Source organism: Petaurus breviceps, unplaced genomic scaffold, assembly GCF_028583685.1.
Source record: "Petaurus breviceps papuanus isolate PSGF00001 unplaced genomic scaffold, PetGlider_PUasm1.0 90977, whole genome shotgun sequence".
NCBI lineage: Eukaryota > Metazoa > Chordata > Mammalia > Diprotodontia > Petauridae > Petaurus > Petaurus breviceps.
Window position 1 is genome coordinate 19,630,229 of NW_027187391.1, and position 15,126 is coordinate 19,645,354.

At 36.5% G+C, this 15,126-nt stretch overlaps 1 protein-coding gene across 2 annotated transcripts in view; it reads left to right on the forward strand.

Annotated features, from left to right (window-relative positions):
* Positions 1 to 14,022, forward strand: part of PTPRK (protein tyrosine phosphatase receptor type K) — a 759,288-nt gene extending 745,266 nt beyond the window's left edge. For both annotated transcript variants that reach the window (XM_069077441.1, XM_069077439.1), the window contains 5 exons: positions 1,156 to 1,287; positions 1,430 to 1,555; positions 3,270 to 3,433; positions 4,166 to 4,301; positions 12,541 to 14,022. In XM_069077441.1, the coding sequence (XP_068933542.1) occupies positions 1,156 to 1,287; positions 1,430 to 1,555; positions 3,270 to 3,433; positions 4,166 to 4,301; positions 12,541 to 12,594 (612 nt within the window). In that variant the 3' untranslated portion in view covers positions 12,595 to 14,022. The remainder of the gene's footprint in view (positions 1 to 1,155; positions 1,288 to 1,429; positions 1,556 to 3,269; positions 3,434 to 4,165; positions 4,302 to 12,540) is intronic.
* The last annotated feature ends 1,104 nt before the right edge of the window (positions 14,023 to 15,126 follow it).

Here is a 15,126-nt window from a genome sequence, read left to right on the forward strand (position 1 = left end):
AGCAACTCAGTGAATGACAATATCAAACATTATATGCCACAATCTACTCTTGTAGTCCCACGCTGGTGTACCAAGAAGATGAAAATATATTTCATGATCTCACCTTGGGACCTATGACTGGGTTTCCATGACTCAGAGCACAACTTGTTTTAAATGATATTTTCATTTACATTGTATGAATCATATAGATTATTCTTGTGGTTCTATTTATTTTATTCAATATCAGTTCATGTGAATTATCATGAGTTTTTTTCCTCATCCTCATCATCTTTATTACTACACAATGATATTTCATTTTTGTCACGTACCAGTTTGTTTATTCCCCAGTCGTTGGACACCAGCTTTGTTCCCATTTCTGTCCTACTACAGAAAGTGCCGCCATCACTATTTTTCACACCCCAAAGTTAAAAGCAGTGGCAATAACAGCAGCAAATGATAAAAGTATTGGAGACATGGGGCCAACACTCTATATACGGCTCTTCTTAAGTTCCCTCACTTCCCTTCTCTGAGTCCAAAGAGCATCCAGAAGTAATCCTGTGGGATGCATCAAGCTCAGAAGGAAGCATGCCTAGCAGACACCAGATCAATTCCTGCAGTGCTATTAAAACATTTGGAAATATTTTTGAGATATTATGTTACAAATGAATTAGCAGCACACTGATAACTTAGATCAGCATTTAAGGAAATGGTGCATCCATCTTAGTGAATTGACTAGATGATCCCATCATTGCCTATGAAAGAGAAAATAAGAATGCTTAATGGTTTTCTGCCATTTAAGTGGCCCTAGAGGACCATGAGAAGAATCCTAAAGAAACTCTCCAGTTCTTCTTTTCTTCATATTTATTCACTCTCTCCATAAGTATCTTTTAAGCACCTATGTTCCACGCACTGTGGGATATGCTGAGTATAAAGATAAAGTTGGATTTTGCTCCTGGCTGCATGGCTGGCAAATTCTACTTGATAAAATCTGGAAGCAAAAGTGTCTGGTTACACTGAACTATAGAAGCTGTAATTGAAAATACTTTGGATTAAACAGCAGCTTTGCTAGGGCTGGATATGAGAATGTTTTGCCCGATTTGTGTTAAGGTGAGGTATATTGCTTTGGCTAGTGAATTTCTAGTCCTAATGCTCCCTGTCCAACCTGTTTCTTTACAGAGTTACAGACAGCCTGCTGCATTCATCGTCACACAGTACCCTCTGCCAAACACTGTGAAAGACTTCTGGAGATTAGTATATGATTATGGCTGTACCTCCATTGTGATGTTAAATGAAGTCGACTTGACCCAGGTTGATGTCCATGATGTAGCTGTTGCATTATATGCACTTAATTTTCTGAAATCATACTGTAGTGCTACAATTCTCTTTGCACCTTGTAAATTTGAAAGTGTAATCACCATCTTCATTTCCTTCCACAATATTCATCCTCTAGGGATGCCCACAGTACTGGCCTGAAGAAGGCATGTTGCGATATGGGCCTATTCAAGTCGAATGCATGTCCTGTGCAATGGATTGTGATGTGATCAACAGAATTTTTAGGATATGCAATCTCACAAGGGTAAGCAATTGTTCAGTCATTCTAAGTGGAATGCTTAACGATAGCACGAGTTGAGATGATATTAATGGTGTAGTATAATTCTATTCAGACACCAAGGCAAAAAAAAATTAATAAACTTTCCCTATTCAGTGCTGAGGCTAGTAGTCATTCGATGCTTTAGTACCAGAATAAAATATGCATCCTACAAACAGAAATGCTGACAGTTGGAAGCTAGCTCTTTTAGTGGATTTTTGCAGAAGTTTATTACTTCTGGAAATCTCAATTCAAGTCGGTTTAACCCATTAGAGGTTGTTGCTTTTATCCTGGCCCATGAGCATGTGTTTACCATGTCCAGAATGACTACATGTTTCACTAGGATTGTCATTCATTTCAAAAAAGGCATTTTGATAAAGTAGCAGAAATGTTCACCTGTGAAGTCTTAGGCACAGTAGATGCTATGGTTTATTGGGAACGGTAGCATTCAAATCACTTTTAGTAGCAGCCTAAAGTGGGATTCCTACATCTTCCTTGAGTAAAAATGATATGTTCTCCTTCCTTCCAAATATATACAATGAAATTGATTGTGTCTTTGAATATAGCCAACAAAGAAGCAGAGCACAAAGAGGAGCATTTTTTTAAAGTACGTCACCTCCAATTAGTTATTAAAAAGAAACGAGACGTTTCTGCCCCCCCCCCCCAGGTTCCTAACTATATTGGTATATTGGTACTTGAATCTGCTCCTAGTTTATTTATCATTTCAGAGATTGCCACAAATGGTAGCTGCTATATTTCACCATAGTTAACTCTTTCTTACTTTAAAGAACTCATGACATTTATCAGTGTGGATACTGCTTCCATCCACATAGATTGCAGCCCTCCCACTTGCCTTAAGAGTGTTTTCTGAGTTGTTTTGGCCAGAAACATTCATTACCTCTTTCCAGCTTTCTGGTGATATGGCTCTCTAAGCTTGGTAAGTCTGATCCTTAGAAGACTGATAGTCCATCACTGAGTCCGTATTTCAAAACCCTTCCAACTTGGTAAAAACTGTCTTAGCTTTTCTTCAATTGCTAAGGCTTTCTAGGTACCAGGGTCACCTCTGTACTAAGATGAGATATTGAGGTATAGGACTTTAACAGAAAAACATTTTTGTTAGTTTTGATAAAGACATTCTGTGCCATAATCACAAATAGTCAACTCTACTGTTCCTTAAAAAGGAAAACTGTAAAATACTCTCTTCAATCAAAGTAGTAATATTCATATCCATTTTAAATGCTTACTTAGATGAAATTTGATTATGTCTGCACATCTGTCAGGACAATTGCTCTTAAAATAATTTCACTGAGAAACTATCACTATAGAGCTAAGAAAGTGTACATCATAAAAATTTTCAGAACTACGACTGAGATCTACTGTTTTTTCTTGACAGTTTTTTAGTTTTAAAAAAATATTTTTTAATGCAAAAAAGATATTTTGCATTTAAGCAATAGGTTTTTATGAAAAAAACAAAAAATAGGTAACAGTCCCATCAGTTGAATCTCTTGCATGGCACCACTTGATCCTTGCTTTGGGAATTTTTAATATTTTTGATGAGGCACATTTCTGTGCTTACATGTGGACAGTTTGTATCTAAACTAGGGAGATTTTTTTTCTGTAGTAAACATAATTTATGACATGATATTAAATGAGTTTTATATTCTGCCTATTTTCCTTTAAATACTTTTTTTTTTTCCTGCAGCCACAGGAAGGGTATCTAATGGTACAGCAGTTTCAGTATTTAGGGTGGGCTTCTCACCGAGAAGTCCCTGGATCCAAACGATCATTCCTGAAGCTGATACTGCAGGTCGAAAAATGGCAGGAGGAGTGTGATGAAGGGGAAGGGCGGACCATCATTCATTGTCTGTGAGTATGACTTTTTGGTCACTCTGTAACTGCATTTATTTCATGGTTAGCCCTGTTTGACATTGCACTAGCAACCACTCCTCTTTACAAACTGGGCTACATTCTTTCATTCTTTTTTCCTGCTATATAATCCTGAAGTCCCATAATTCACTTCTCTACTGACCTGTTTTGGGGTGTCAAGATATGTGCTCTTGTTTCAATGTATTATGTAAGTTGCTTTCTCAGATTCTACCCTAAGCAGTTTCCTTTTTCCTATTTTTGTTTGACACCAAAAAGCCATTACAATGTCCAATTTCCCAGGTGGCAGTCCATGAGACATCATAAGCATGAATTTTGGGGTTAGGGATGTTATTGATATGGGAACTCTCTCCAGCTAGGCAACCCAACAATTTATCTGCGATGTAGTCTCAGAGAGTTGCTTACAGCACTGAGAGCTATAATGCCTTTCCCACTCTCACAGTAAGTCAGTATCAGTAGGATTTCATGTAGATCTTCTTTGATCTGATTCTACCTCTACACTACCATACTGTCTTCAAACACTGCTTCCCCCATCCCTCTCCTGACCCAAATTAAGAGAGAAGAGGCAAAATGGAAATAGTATTTTCTGAGGGAGTCAATATTGTGCTTGCCTCTTTGTAGACACATAAGTTGGCCTGAGTTCTAGTTACAAAAAAGTATAATCTTAATGCTATCATTCACTTTTCTGTCTTTTTTTTCCTTGTCTTCCTTCAGGAATGGTGGGGGGCGAAGTGGAATGTTCTGTGCCATAGGCATTGTTGTGGAAATGGTGAAAAGACAGAATGTCGTTGATGTTTTCCATGCTGTCAAAACCTTACGGAACAGTAAGCCAAACATGGTGGAAGCTCCAGTAAGTCATCTAATCATAGAATCTTATAGCTTAGAGGAACTTGAGAAATCAGTCCTGTTTTGACTTTTTGATCTGACTTCATGCACCATTATATAGGGACACCAAATGTGTCAGTGGGGTGATTATGAATCTCTCAGGGCTGTTCTTTACCTCAAAGAGAGAATCAGTAGTTCATGGTTATTTTTCTACAATATGCCCACATAAAATCCTTACTAAAAGTTCCATTTATGTGCTAGGGATGAAGAGAGTCATTTCTCTTGTATCTGAGAGAATTATAGAGTTTAATGCTGTTTTATTAGCACAACATGTGCTAATAACTTTCATGTCATAGATGAATTCGGTTTCAACAGAAAAGCTAGTATCCAAGACAATACAAGTCTCAATCTCAGTAACCTCACTATTTTCTTAGGCACAGATAAAATTTAGAGAGTAGAATATCGTTAATATTTATCAGAAAAGTAGTTTTACCTTTTAATGTGTATTTTTTTAAAAAAGATTTCATCCTTTTGTTTGACTCTAGTACAAGGGAAGAAAGAAAGCAAGAGAGAGAGGAAAGAAGAAAGAAAGGGAGGAAGGAAGGAATGTTTATTGAGTGTTCACTTATTTTTTCTTTGATCTCATTATGTTCTGTGGTTTGGTGCAAAACATTAAGCTGAAGAAAATCCTTTTGTGTTTTAGGAATATTTTTATCACACAAATATTTTCAATGAGGACTGAAGCCTATTTATTTATCCTCAGTATATTAATGAATCTATGATTTTTATTACAAAATTTATTTGTGAATTAGATGCTACCTTTCCAGTTAGCAGCTATCAGCTTTTTCCCTCTATCAGGCAAAAAGACAGGGTCATTTTGACCTCTAAATAAATGTAGAGATCATAAAGCAGTCTTGGCACATTATAATAATGGCTTTATACTTTGAAGAGGAAAGTTAAGATTTAATAATTAGAATATTGAACATTTCCCTTAAATATTTAGTATGTGTTAGAACTGTAAGATTAAATGCATAATATTATTGTTGGAAAGAGAATTAAAGTGCTTGCAAATGGAACTGCCCATAAGGGACAGTTCTTGATCATACTTAACTACTGATCTCCTCTGTACCATCACTTCAACTTGTTTTAATTTTTTTTTTCAATTAAAAACCTTTATTTTCTCTCCCATCCACCTCCCACCTCCCCAAGAAAAAAATGTTTAGAGGAAAAAAAAAACATTGACAAATAAGCATAGTCAAGCTAAACAAATCCCTATATCGTCCATACATAAAAATGTATATGTTATTCTATGTTTTAGTTCCATGGTATTTCTATCAAGGGGTGGGTAGCATGCTTCTTCATCAGTTTTCTGGAATCATGGTTGGTCATTGTACTGATCAGTGCTGTTTAAGTTTTTCAAAGTTATTTGTCTTTACAGAGTTATTGTTTTATAAATCATTGTTTCTATTTGCTTCATTCTACATCAATTCATACAAATATTTCCAGGTTTCTCTGAAATTGTCATGGTATTCCATTACATATAACATATTCATAATTGTTCAGCCATTCCCCAACCTATGGTTATTCTCTTAGTTTCTAATTCTTTTTTTTTTTAAGCAATAGGGGTTAAGTAACTTGCTCAAGGTTACACGGCCAGTTATTTCTGGGTGTGGTGCTAAGTGTCTGAGCCCGGATTTGATCCCCATGTCATCCCAACACTGGAGCCAGTGCTCTTACTCACTGAGCCACCTGGCTGCCCCAGTTTCTAATTCTTTGTAACTATGAAAAAGCTACCTATGTGTATTTTGTACATATGGGTCCTTATCCTCTTTCTTTGTTCTCTTTGGTGTCTAGGACTACTAGCATCACTTTAAATCTTCAAACAGGTAGAGGAAACTTTCTGGAAGACAGTAGTTGTCCATATGAACAAAACCATTCCCAGCCAAGGCCAGGGAAGGTCACAAAAACCACTGCCTTAGCTTTATAACAGGTTGCTGTCACAGTTTTCTCACCTATCTTGATCCTGTTTCTCCTGTGATCCAGATAGAATTCATTTATGAGCCAACTATTATGTGAAAAGCACAGTGTTAGGCCTTGGATATACAAAGAAAAAAAAATTAAAGTCCATAACCTCAAGGAGCTTACATTCTATTGAATGAATGGACAAATTGATTTTCTTAACACGGTTCACTTTCCAAAAGAACTAAGCTTCAGGCTTCAGTAACTAAGACATTCATAGAAGCAAAGCAACATGGAGAGAACAGCATAATCACAGCTATAGTATCATGGCACCATAGCATCATGTATTTAGACCTGGTAATAACTTAGAGGTCATCTAATCCAACATCATCATTAAAAAGATTTAGAAACTTGATTTCCCGAGGCGTAAAAAGCATATATGTATTAAATGGGGGCAGTTAGGTGGTACAGTGGAGAGAGTACTGGGTGTGAAGTCAGGAAGACTCATTTTCCTGGGTTCAAATCTGGCCTCAACCCTTACTAGCTGTGTGGCCCTGGACAAATCATTTTACCTTGTTTGCCTCAGTTTCCTCATCTGTAAAATGAGAAGGAAATGGCAAAGTACTCCAGTATCTTTGCCAAGAAAACCACAAATGGGGTCACGGAGAGTCAGACACAACTGGAAAACAGCTGAACAACAATCTACTGACTCCAAATCCAACCTTCTTTCCAGTACAGCATGATAATAACTTTTCATAACTCTGAGTTGGTGGTGATAAGTGCCTGTTATCACCATGGCAATAAAAGCAAAGAGATGGTCTCTGCCCATTTCTTAGCTAAAATGCCTTTATTGTCTTTTAACATACAAATGTGGACAGTGATGTCACCAGATAGTTGATTCCAGTAGCCAAAGGAAATGTCTTTTTTGTTTAGAGAAAAAATTCATGCTGATTCATACTGAGAGTGGTTTCCTGTCTCATGAAATTTAGTTAATTCATTTTAACCTCCTACTCTTATTTTTTTTCCTCCCCCCAACACCATAATTCCCAGGTATTCAGAGTGGATTGATGTGGTTATCATTCAGAATCCTTAGTGCAGCCTTCAGTCACTCCATCCTTCCCTGTTTTCCTGGGGCTTCCACCACTGCTCTAGCCTCACTTTCCTCCCTTCAGTGTCTTTACCTTTCAATCAGCCACTTCAATTTTACACTATCTCCATCCTTGGAATCCTTTGCCCTGTTGTTATAAAGTTGCTCATCCCTTTCCAAATCCTAACCCTAGATTATTCCTACAGCTTCTCTTCTTCTGCTTACATGTGACTGAATACTAGTGAAGATCACACAACCTGACTGACAGGGTCTGAAAATTTATGTTATTTAATCTCAGTTGGGCCCTCACTGCTGCTTGCCCATCCTTTCACTCCGATCAATTCTGTTTTACACCTCAAAGCAACTGCTCTAGATCTTTTCTTTTCTCAGGAAAATCTATTGGTGTGAGCCACCAATCCCCCCTCCTCAATAGAGCACCTTGGCACATACTTCATGGAAAAAAATTAAGGCCACCGAACCCTATTCCACATTTCAGATCACGTCAACATCATCCTGTATTTTCTCCTTTGCTCTTGTCTTTGCTGGAGAGAGAGCTCCCCTTGTCAAGGCCAACTCCATAATTTGTGCCTTTTATACCATCACTTTTAGCAATTTGCTCCTTAAATAACTCCCCTTTCATTGCCTAATTTTTAATCTCTTTTATCCACGACTCCTTCCCTACTGTCAACAAATAAACCCAAATCTTCCTCATCTTTAAAAAACCTTTCCTTGACCATGCCGTGCCTTCAAGGTATTGTCTTCTAAACTCTATTTCCTTCCAAAAATCTCCTAGAAAAAAACTATTGACTCACGTTGCCTCCTACACACTTCTCAATACCTCACAATCTGACTTGCAGTTCTGCTGAACTAAAAATGTTCTCTCCAAAGTCACTAGTTATCTTCTTGTTTATTCACCTTTTCTTTGCCCCCATCCTGGGATCATACATCTAGAGCAGGAAGTGACCTCAGAGGGCATGTGTTCCAATCTCATTTTGTAAATGAAGAAGCTAAGGAGCAAGAAGATTTTATGATTTGCCCAAGAGTACACGAAGAGTAATTGCTAAATGCTGGATTTGAACCCGAGTCCTCTAATTGCAAAGCCAGTGCCCTTTTCACTGTCCCATGCTGTCTTACTAAGTTATTGATTCCTTTTGTATATTTTTGCCTCCCTGAGGATTCACGATGCTACTCTCTTTTGGTTCCTTCCTACCCATCAGTTTGATCCTTCTGGGTTTCCTTTGTAGGGTCATCATCCATATTCCTTCCTCTGTACAGACTAGGCACTTGCCCTGTGCCCTCTCCCTCATCTTTCTTTACATTATCTTTTTTCTTAGCCTTATGAGCTTCTTTGAATTCGGCAGTCATCAATTTGCAGATAATTCCTAAATCTGTGTATACAGTATTCATCTCTGTCCATAATTGCATTTCCAGCTGCCTATGTGACATTTCAATGTGAATGTGCCATAGGCATCTCAAATTCAGCATATCCAGAGCTGAGTTCATTATCTTTTATCCTAAAGCAACCTAATTTTCCCATTAAAAACAACAACAATAATAGTTAGAATTTCTATAGCACCTATTACATACCAAGTACTTTGTTAAGCACTTTACAATTATTATCTCTTTTTATTGTCACAACAACCCTGGGAGATTTACAGTTGGGGAAAATGAGACAAACAGAAGTTAAGTGACTTACCCAGAGTCACACAACTAGTAAATGGCTGAGGCCAGATTTGAACTAAGATCTTCATGACCCCTTTTTGGAGTTTCTTGGCAGAGATACTGGAATTGTTTACCATTTCCTTCTCCAGCTGGTTTTATAGATGAGAGAACTGAAGCAATTGGGGTTAAGTGATTTGCCCAAGGGTTACACAGCTAGTAAGTATCTGAGGCCAGGTTTGAACTAAGGAAGAGGAGTTTCCCTCACTCCAAACATGGTGCCCTATGCACTTTGCCACACAGCAGCCCACACCATCCTTCCAGTCTGCTGAGTCAAACACTTGGAGGCATCCTCAACCCTTGACTATTCCCCATTTGTTATGTCTTGTGAGTTCTGTCTCCTCGGCATATCTCACAGCTGTATGCTGCTCTACTCATGTCACATCCACCCCTGTTCAGGCCTCTGCATGACTTCTTCTCCTAACAGCCTAATTATGCTCCCTACTTTCCATTTCTCCTATCTCTAACCCATCCTCTATGCAGTTGCCAAACTGATGGTTCTAAGCTTTAGCGCAGGTCTAACCATACCCTTCTTTTCCCTCAAGAGGTTTTCTTTACCCCTTGCATTTAGAATAAATACAGTACAGACTTCTCTGTTTGTGTTTTAAGGCTCTTCCCATCTGACTCTGGTCTGCATTTTTTTTTTTTTTTGCTTTTTGGAGAGCAATTGGGGTTAAGTGACTTGCCCAAAGTCACACGGCTAGTTTTTGTGTTAAGTGTCTGAGGCTGGATTTGAACTCGGGTCCTCCTGACTCCAGGGCCAGTACTCTATTCACTGTGCCACCTAGCCTCCCCAACTACATTTATTAAAAAAAAAAAATGTTTGTTAAATGCTTAGCATAACTCCTTATACGCAGTCACCTAATAATCGTTATTGAATCTATCAACCCATCTGCATACATATGTACATATATAAAATTCTGTACTATGTTTCAGCTCTAATTTGCCACATTGCTGGAAGACATGTGTTTCTCTGGTTGGTGCATGTATGTTATATATAACATGATCAAGAGCAGCTGTTAGTAAGAAAACAGACTAGAAAAAACCATTGTGGCATTCTTGCTTGCCCCATGTGTATCAAGATGATCAGATAACTAGAAGAAACAACTCAACAAAAAAAACTTTTTTAAAACAAAATCCTCACCACTTCCTGCTTATGGATGGAGCATGTTGAGGTTATGCTGCTATCTGAAGCAAATCTGAAGAGTTAGGTTGATGCTCTTTCACTTTTAAGGCTGCTGGCATGCTGTCTCTTCTTCCCCTCTGCCCTAGAATTTGAACACTATAATTTGATGTTTCAGGCATTGTCAGGTGTTAAGTTGAGTACCTTAAAACTATACCAAGACTTGATGGCTATCCTGTATGACAAGAAATTTAGATCTTTAATTTTATTTAGACGCATAGAGTTATTCATTGTACTTCATCTGACTGTTAATTCAAAATTATAATTAACCTGTCTATATAAATTAACCATTCTTTGCCAGCATTTGACTTTATATTAGCATCCTTTTACTTGTAAATAATATCAGTAAATAAGGAACCTCTCTTTATTTTTCTGGTGAATTTAGAAACCTTTTTAATATGATGTTCCCAGACTTAACATTCTTTTAACAACTAACTCCATTAATGGTTCAGTTTTACTGCATCACTATTAGGCCAAAGTGGCATGCATACTCTGAGATTATTTACTCAACTAGTCTTCTGTGTTCAGGGATATAAAAATCTCTATCCCTAAAGATTTTAAGGAGCCATATGTGTATGTCTCTACCTGGGACAAAAGGTATAGTTCTCTTTGGAATCTAATAATTGAAATCCATAGCCCTTTGAGTCTTTTCCATATTTAAGGTATTTTTGTGTCTTATATTGTTTTTATATCAGAAGAAGTGTGGCATGGGGCTTGAGGTATTTTAAAACTGTGGAACCCAGGGCAAATCACTTAACATTCTAGTGCCTCTCATATGCAAAATGAAGTGGTTGAACATGGTGGCTTTCTAAAACTCTTTCTAGATCAGAATCTATGGTGCAGTACATGCAACCGTTCTGCAAAGAGGGGAGGGGAGCATTTTTCCACTCTCCACCAGGCCAAGCTTGGTCATTATAATTAAAAAGCTTTCAGTTTTGTTTCTTTAATATTTTGTTTGTTTATTTGCTTGCTTTTTTTGAAGGGTAGAGGGCAGGACAATTAGGGTTAAGTGACTTGCCCAAATTCACAAAGCTAGTCAGTGTCAACTGTCTGAGACCATATTTGAACTCAGGTCCTCCCGACTCCAGGGCCAGTGCTCTATTCACTGCACCACCTAGCCGTCCCTTTTTGTTTGTTTTTAAATGATCATTCTTGGTGTTTATCATATAGTATATGTATACTGTAATATATTATATTATATTACATGATATAGTATATGTATATTGTTTTCTTGGTTGTAGTTATACCACTCTACATCAGTTCTGTCTTTTTGTATTTCTCTGAATTCTTCATATTTATTGCTTTTTAAAATGCAGAAATATTCCATTACATTTCAACGGACACTTACTTTGATTCTAGTTATTTGCTACCTCAAAAAGTATATATGGGCCCTTCCTTTCTTTAACCTCCTTGGAGTACATACCTAACAATGAAATCTCTGACTCTAAGGGTATGGACATTTTACTCACTTTTTTTTTTTTTAGCATAATTCCAAATAGTTTTTCAAAATGATTGTATCAGCTCAGAGGTCTACTGATCATCGTTGTTTTGGTTTTTGGTTTGTTGTTGTTTTTTTTTTTTAAATCAAACCCATAATTTTCTTCTTGTCCTTTGCATTATTCACCTTACTCTGTGGTTACCTCTTATGGATTTTCAACATTTTTTCCCCAAAGGAACAGCTATTTTCCTTAAACCCAAGGAAACTTCTTTCTATGCTCCCATTAAATTTTCTACTTCTTGATTTGTATTTTTCCTATCCCCTTACTTTCCCTAAGGTCTTCTACCAGTTACCATTTTTTTTAGCTTAACGTCTGGTTACTTCAATGTATTTTTTAATATTAAATTAGAAATAGTTTCATTTCGATAGATTTCTAATTAAAACAAGAATATTTCATCTAGTCTAATTTATCGAAGTTTTAATGTTATAAGAAGTTGTAAGTCAACATTAAGAGCGAATTCTGAAAACAAGAAAAAAAAGTTAAGATAAATGCTACTTTTAAAAAGTAAGTACAAATGAATATATGCTTTACTCTCCAAAAATTTTCTTTGGAAACTTTGAGGAGAGGGACAGGTGGGATTTGTTTTGTTTGTTAGAGTTTTGAGGCGGTGGTCATTTAAGGTTAGCCTTAAAGAGTTGAAATATGAGTACCCATTTTTGAAAATTATTTTGATGGAAACCATGGGTTTTTATCATTAAAAGATACCATAAATGTGGTTTAGGCTATAGCTGAAAATGAAAGTTATCCATTACAAACATTCCTTTTAAAAAAAATTAGTATCTTTTCTAATTCTTTATCTTATCTTGACATATTTTAGGAACAGTACCGTTTCTGCTATGATGTGGCTTTGGAGTACCTTGAATCATCATAGTTGGACTGGACATGGAAAGTGAAGCCCAATTGAAACCTGTTCAGCTGTTGAACCAGCAGCTAATTTACCTGTTGAACCTGTGAAGAAATATGTGTTGGGGGGAGGGGAACATTTACATTTTAAATGCAAAAGTATTTTTCTTATGAAGTTGTGTATGTTAATAAGAGGACTCAATCAGTTTCTATGCCTGTAAACAATATTAAAATTTAGTGACACAAAATTATATTTAATAAGAATGAGACTAAGCCAACTGGGGGGCAAATAGGAACTTTTCAGTGTTTGTACAGTTGATATGATATGCAGCCGCCTCTCTCTGGGCTCACCTGTTGCATGAATCAATATTTCCTATATGGCATTTTTTCTCCTTCTTTTGATAAAAGATGTTAAAAATTTAAAAAGAAGAAAAAAAGCTGTGCAAATTGATAGAAAAAAAATCCATTCTTTATACGTTTCAAGTGTAGCAGATCTATATAAATATATAAATATATTTAACTGGCTTATTTTGTTTTAATGTGCAATGATGGCTGGATCACATAAAATTCTTTTTAAAGAAAATAAACATAAGCCAAAGACTCAAGTGTATATATGTCTATATGGAGAAAGCACACTGTATTTATTGGTTACTTGCATTCCTTTTTGGATGGCTTAAGGAAAAAAAAAATCATTTTTCTTGAAGAAAGCTTTTTTTTTCTGAAATCAAGTGTAAACGATTTTTGTAGTTTATTTTTTGTATGTTTTAGTGTTAGTAGGAGCCATACTTTTTATGCCTAGACCAGAAAACATTGTTGTAGTGGTTTTGTTGTGTACATGCTTGTGAATTTTCATGTAAAAATAAAACCAACTTGGCTATCAGGTCTTTTAACATGGGACCAAATTAAAACATTTTGCTAAAAATGTATAGTTTTCCAGTTACATTAGTCAAATATTGGTCAGATCATTATATAGAAGTGTACACATTCTGATGGCCTTGCTAATGACTTGCACAATGTTGAACGTAGTCTCTTTGCACCATTTCAATCTTAACACAGCCAGTCTTGTTGAGCCACCGGCTAAGCACAGGTCAAGACAATAAGATGGCAACATTCACCCTTTCAGGGTAAGACAAGTTTTATCTAACTGTAAAGTTGACACAATGTTTATTTTGATGTTTACACACATGTAAGCTTTGGGCTCTGACTAAGCAGAGTTTGAATAATTCAATCAATGCCAGATTCCAGTTTTGTGCATTGTCACTTGATTCCAAGTGGACCTTCCCAGATGTGGTCTTGTTCATGTGTTTCATACAGCTGTAACCTCCCATCATATGCTTGCTGTTTGTTGTTGACTTGAGCATTCCAGTCTCCTCTTTTTAGATTGACAGTATATGACATGGTGCTTATAAAATTTTAATGTAAAGTAAGAGTGAATTAAAAAAAATTTTTATAATAACGTTCTGCCATTTGCACATTATTTACCATTTCTTAATTCTTATGTGTCATCTGGATATTGTTTATTTTCACTAACGTGTAAATTTCCTGTTTCACCACTGACCTGTGGAGTGAATATCTAAAATCAAAAGCAGTGTTGTAGAACTGGGGCTTTTCCAAGTGAGGTAACTGGCAAAAGTATCGACTTACACAAAAGTAGTTATTTTCTTTTTATTTATTTGCCCCATCACATCACTAGTACAAGTTTATATGAGGAAAATGCAAACCACTGTAGGTGTAAAACTTCATGCACATTGCTTTGCTAATGGAGGACAAGGATACAGTCTAATCTTCTTTTTCCTGTTCATTAATCAGTTTCCTTCGTGGGCATCTTCAGGCCTCCATTTTCAGTCTTTCTCATTAGGACATTTGTGATATCAGAGTCCAATCTAATTGGTATTTCCTTTTGTTTTCTTGAAAGAGTGATTTCTCTAAAGAGGAGAGACATTTACAAGAGCCCAGAATCACTGGCAGACCATTAGTAACCTTTCACCCAAATTTGAATAGATCCTATATTAAAGAGGGAAAAATAAAAAGGGGAAATTTAGGCAATGTAAAAACAAAAGATATTATTGAAAATTTATTAAAATATATTTTCCATGTATAGTAACTAGGATAAAGTGCACAGTGTTTTTAAGAGGATGAAACCTGAATTTCAGAGCTTCTCAGTCTAAGCCCCTCATTCCAGACAAGAGGAAACAAGATTAAGAGAAATGTAGTAGTAGCTTGTCATGCCCAGATTCATACCTGTTCTTGTATACTGTGTCTTAAAAGACAACATGCTTTTTTATGGGCAGTTAAGTGGTGCAATGGATAGAGTACCAGGCCTGTAGTCAGGAAGACCTGAGTTCAAATTTGGCCTCAGATACTTTGGCCTCACACTAACCATATGACCGTGGCCAACTCACTTTATTCCTCTTTGCCTCATTTTCTTCACCTATAAAATGAGCTGGAGAAGGAAATGGCAAACCACTGCAGTATTTTTACCAAAAACAAAACAAAGCAAATGGGGGTCACAAAGAGTGCAAAATGACCGAACAACAACAAAAGTAGTTTTTAATGGAGG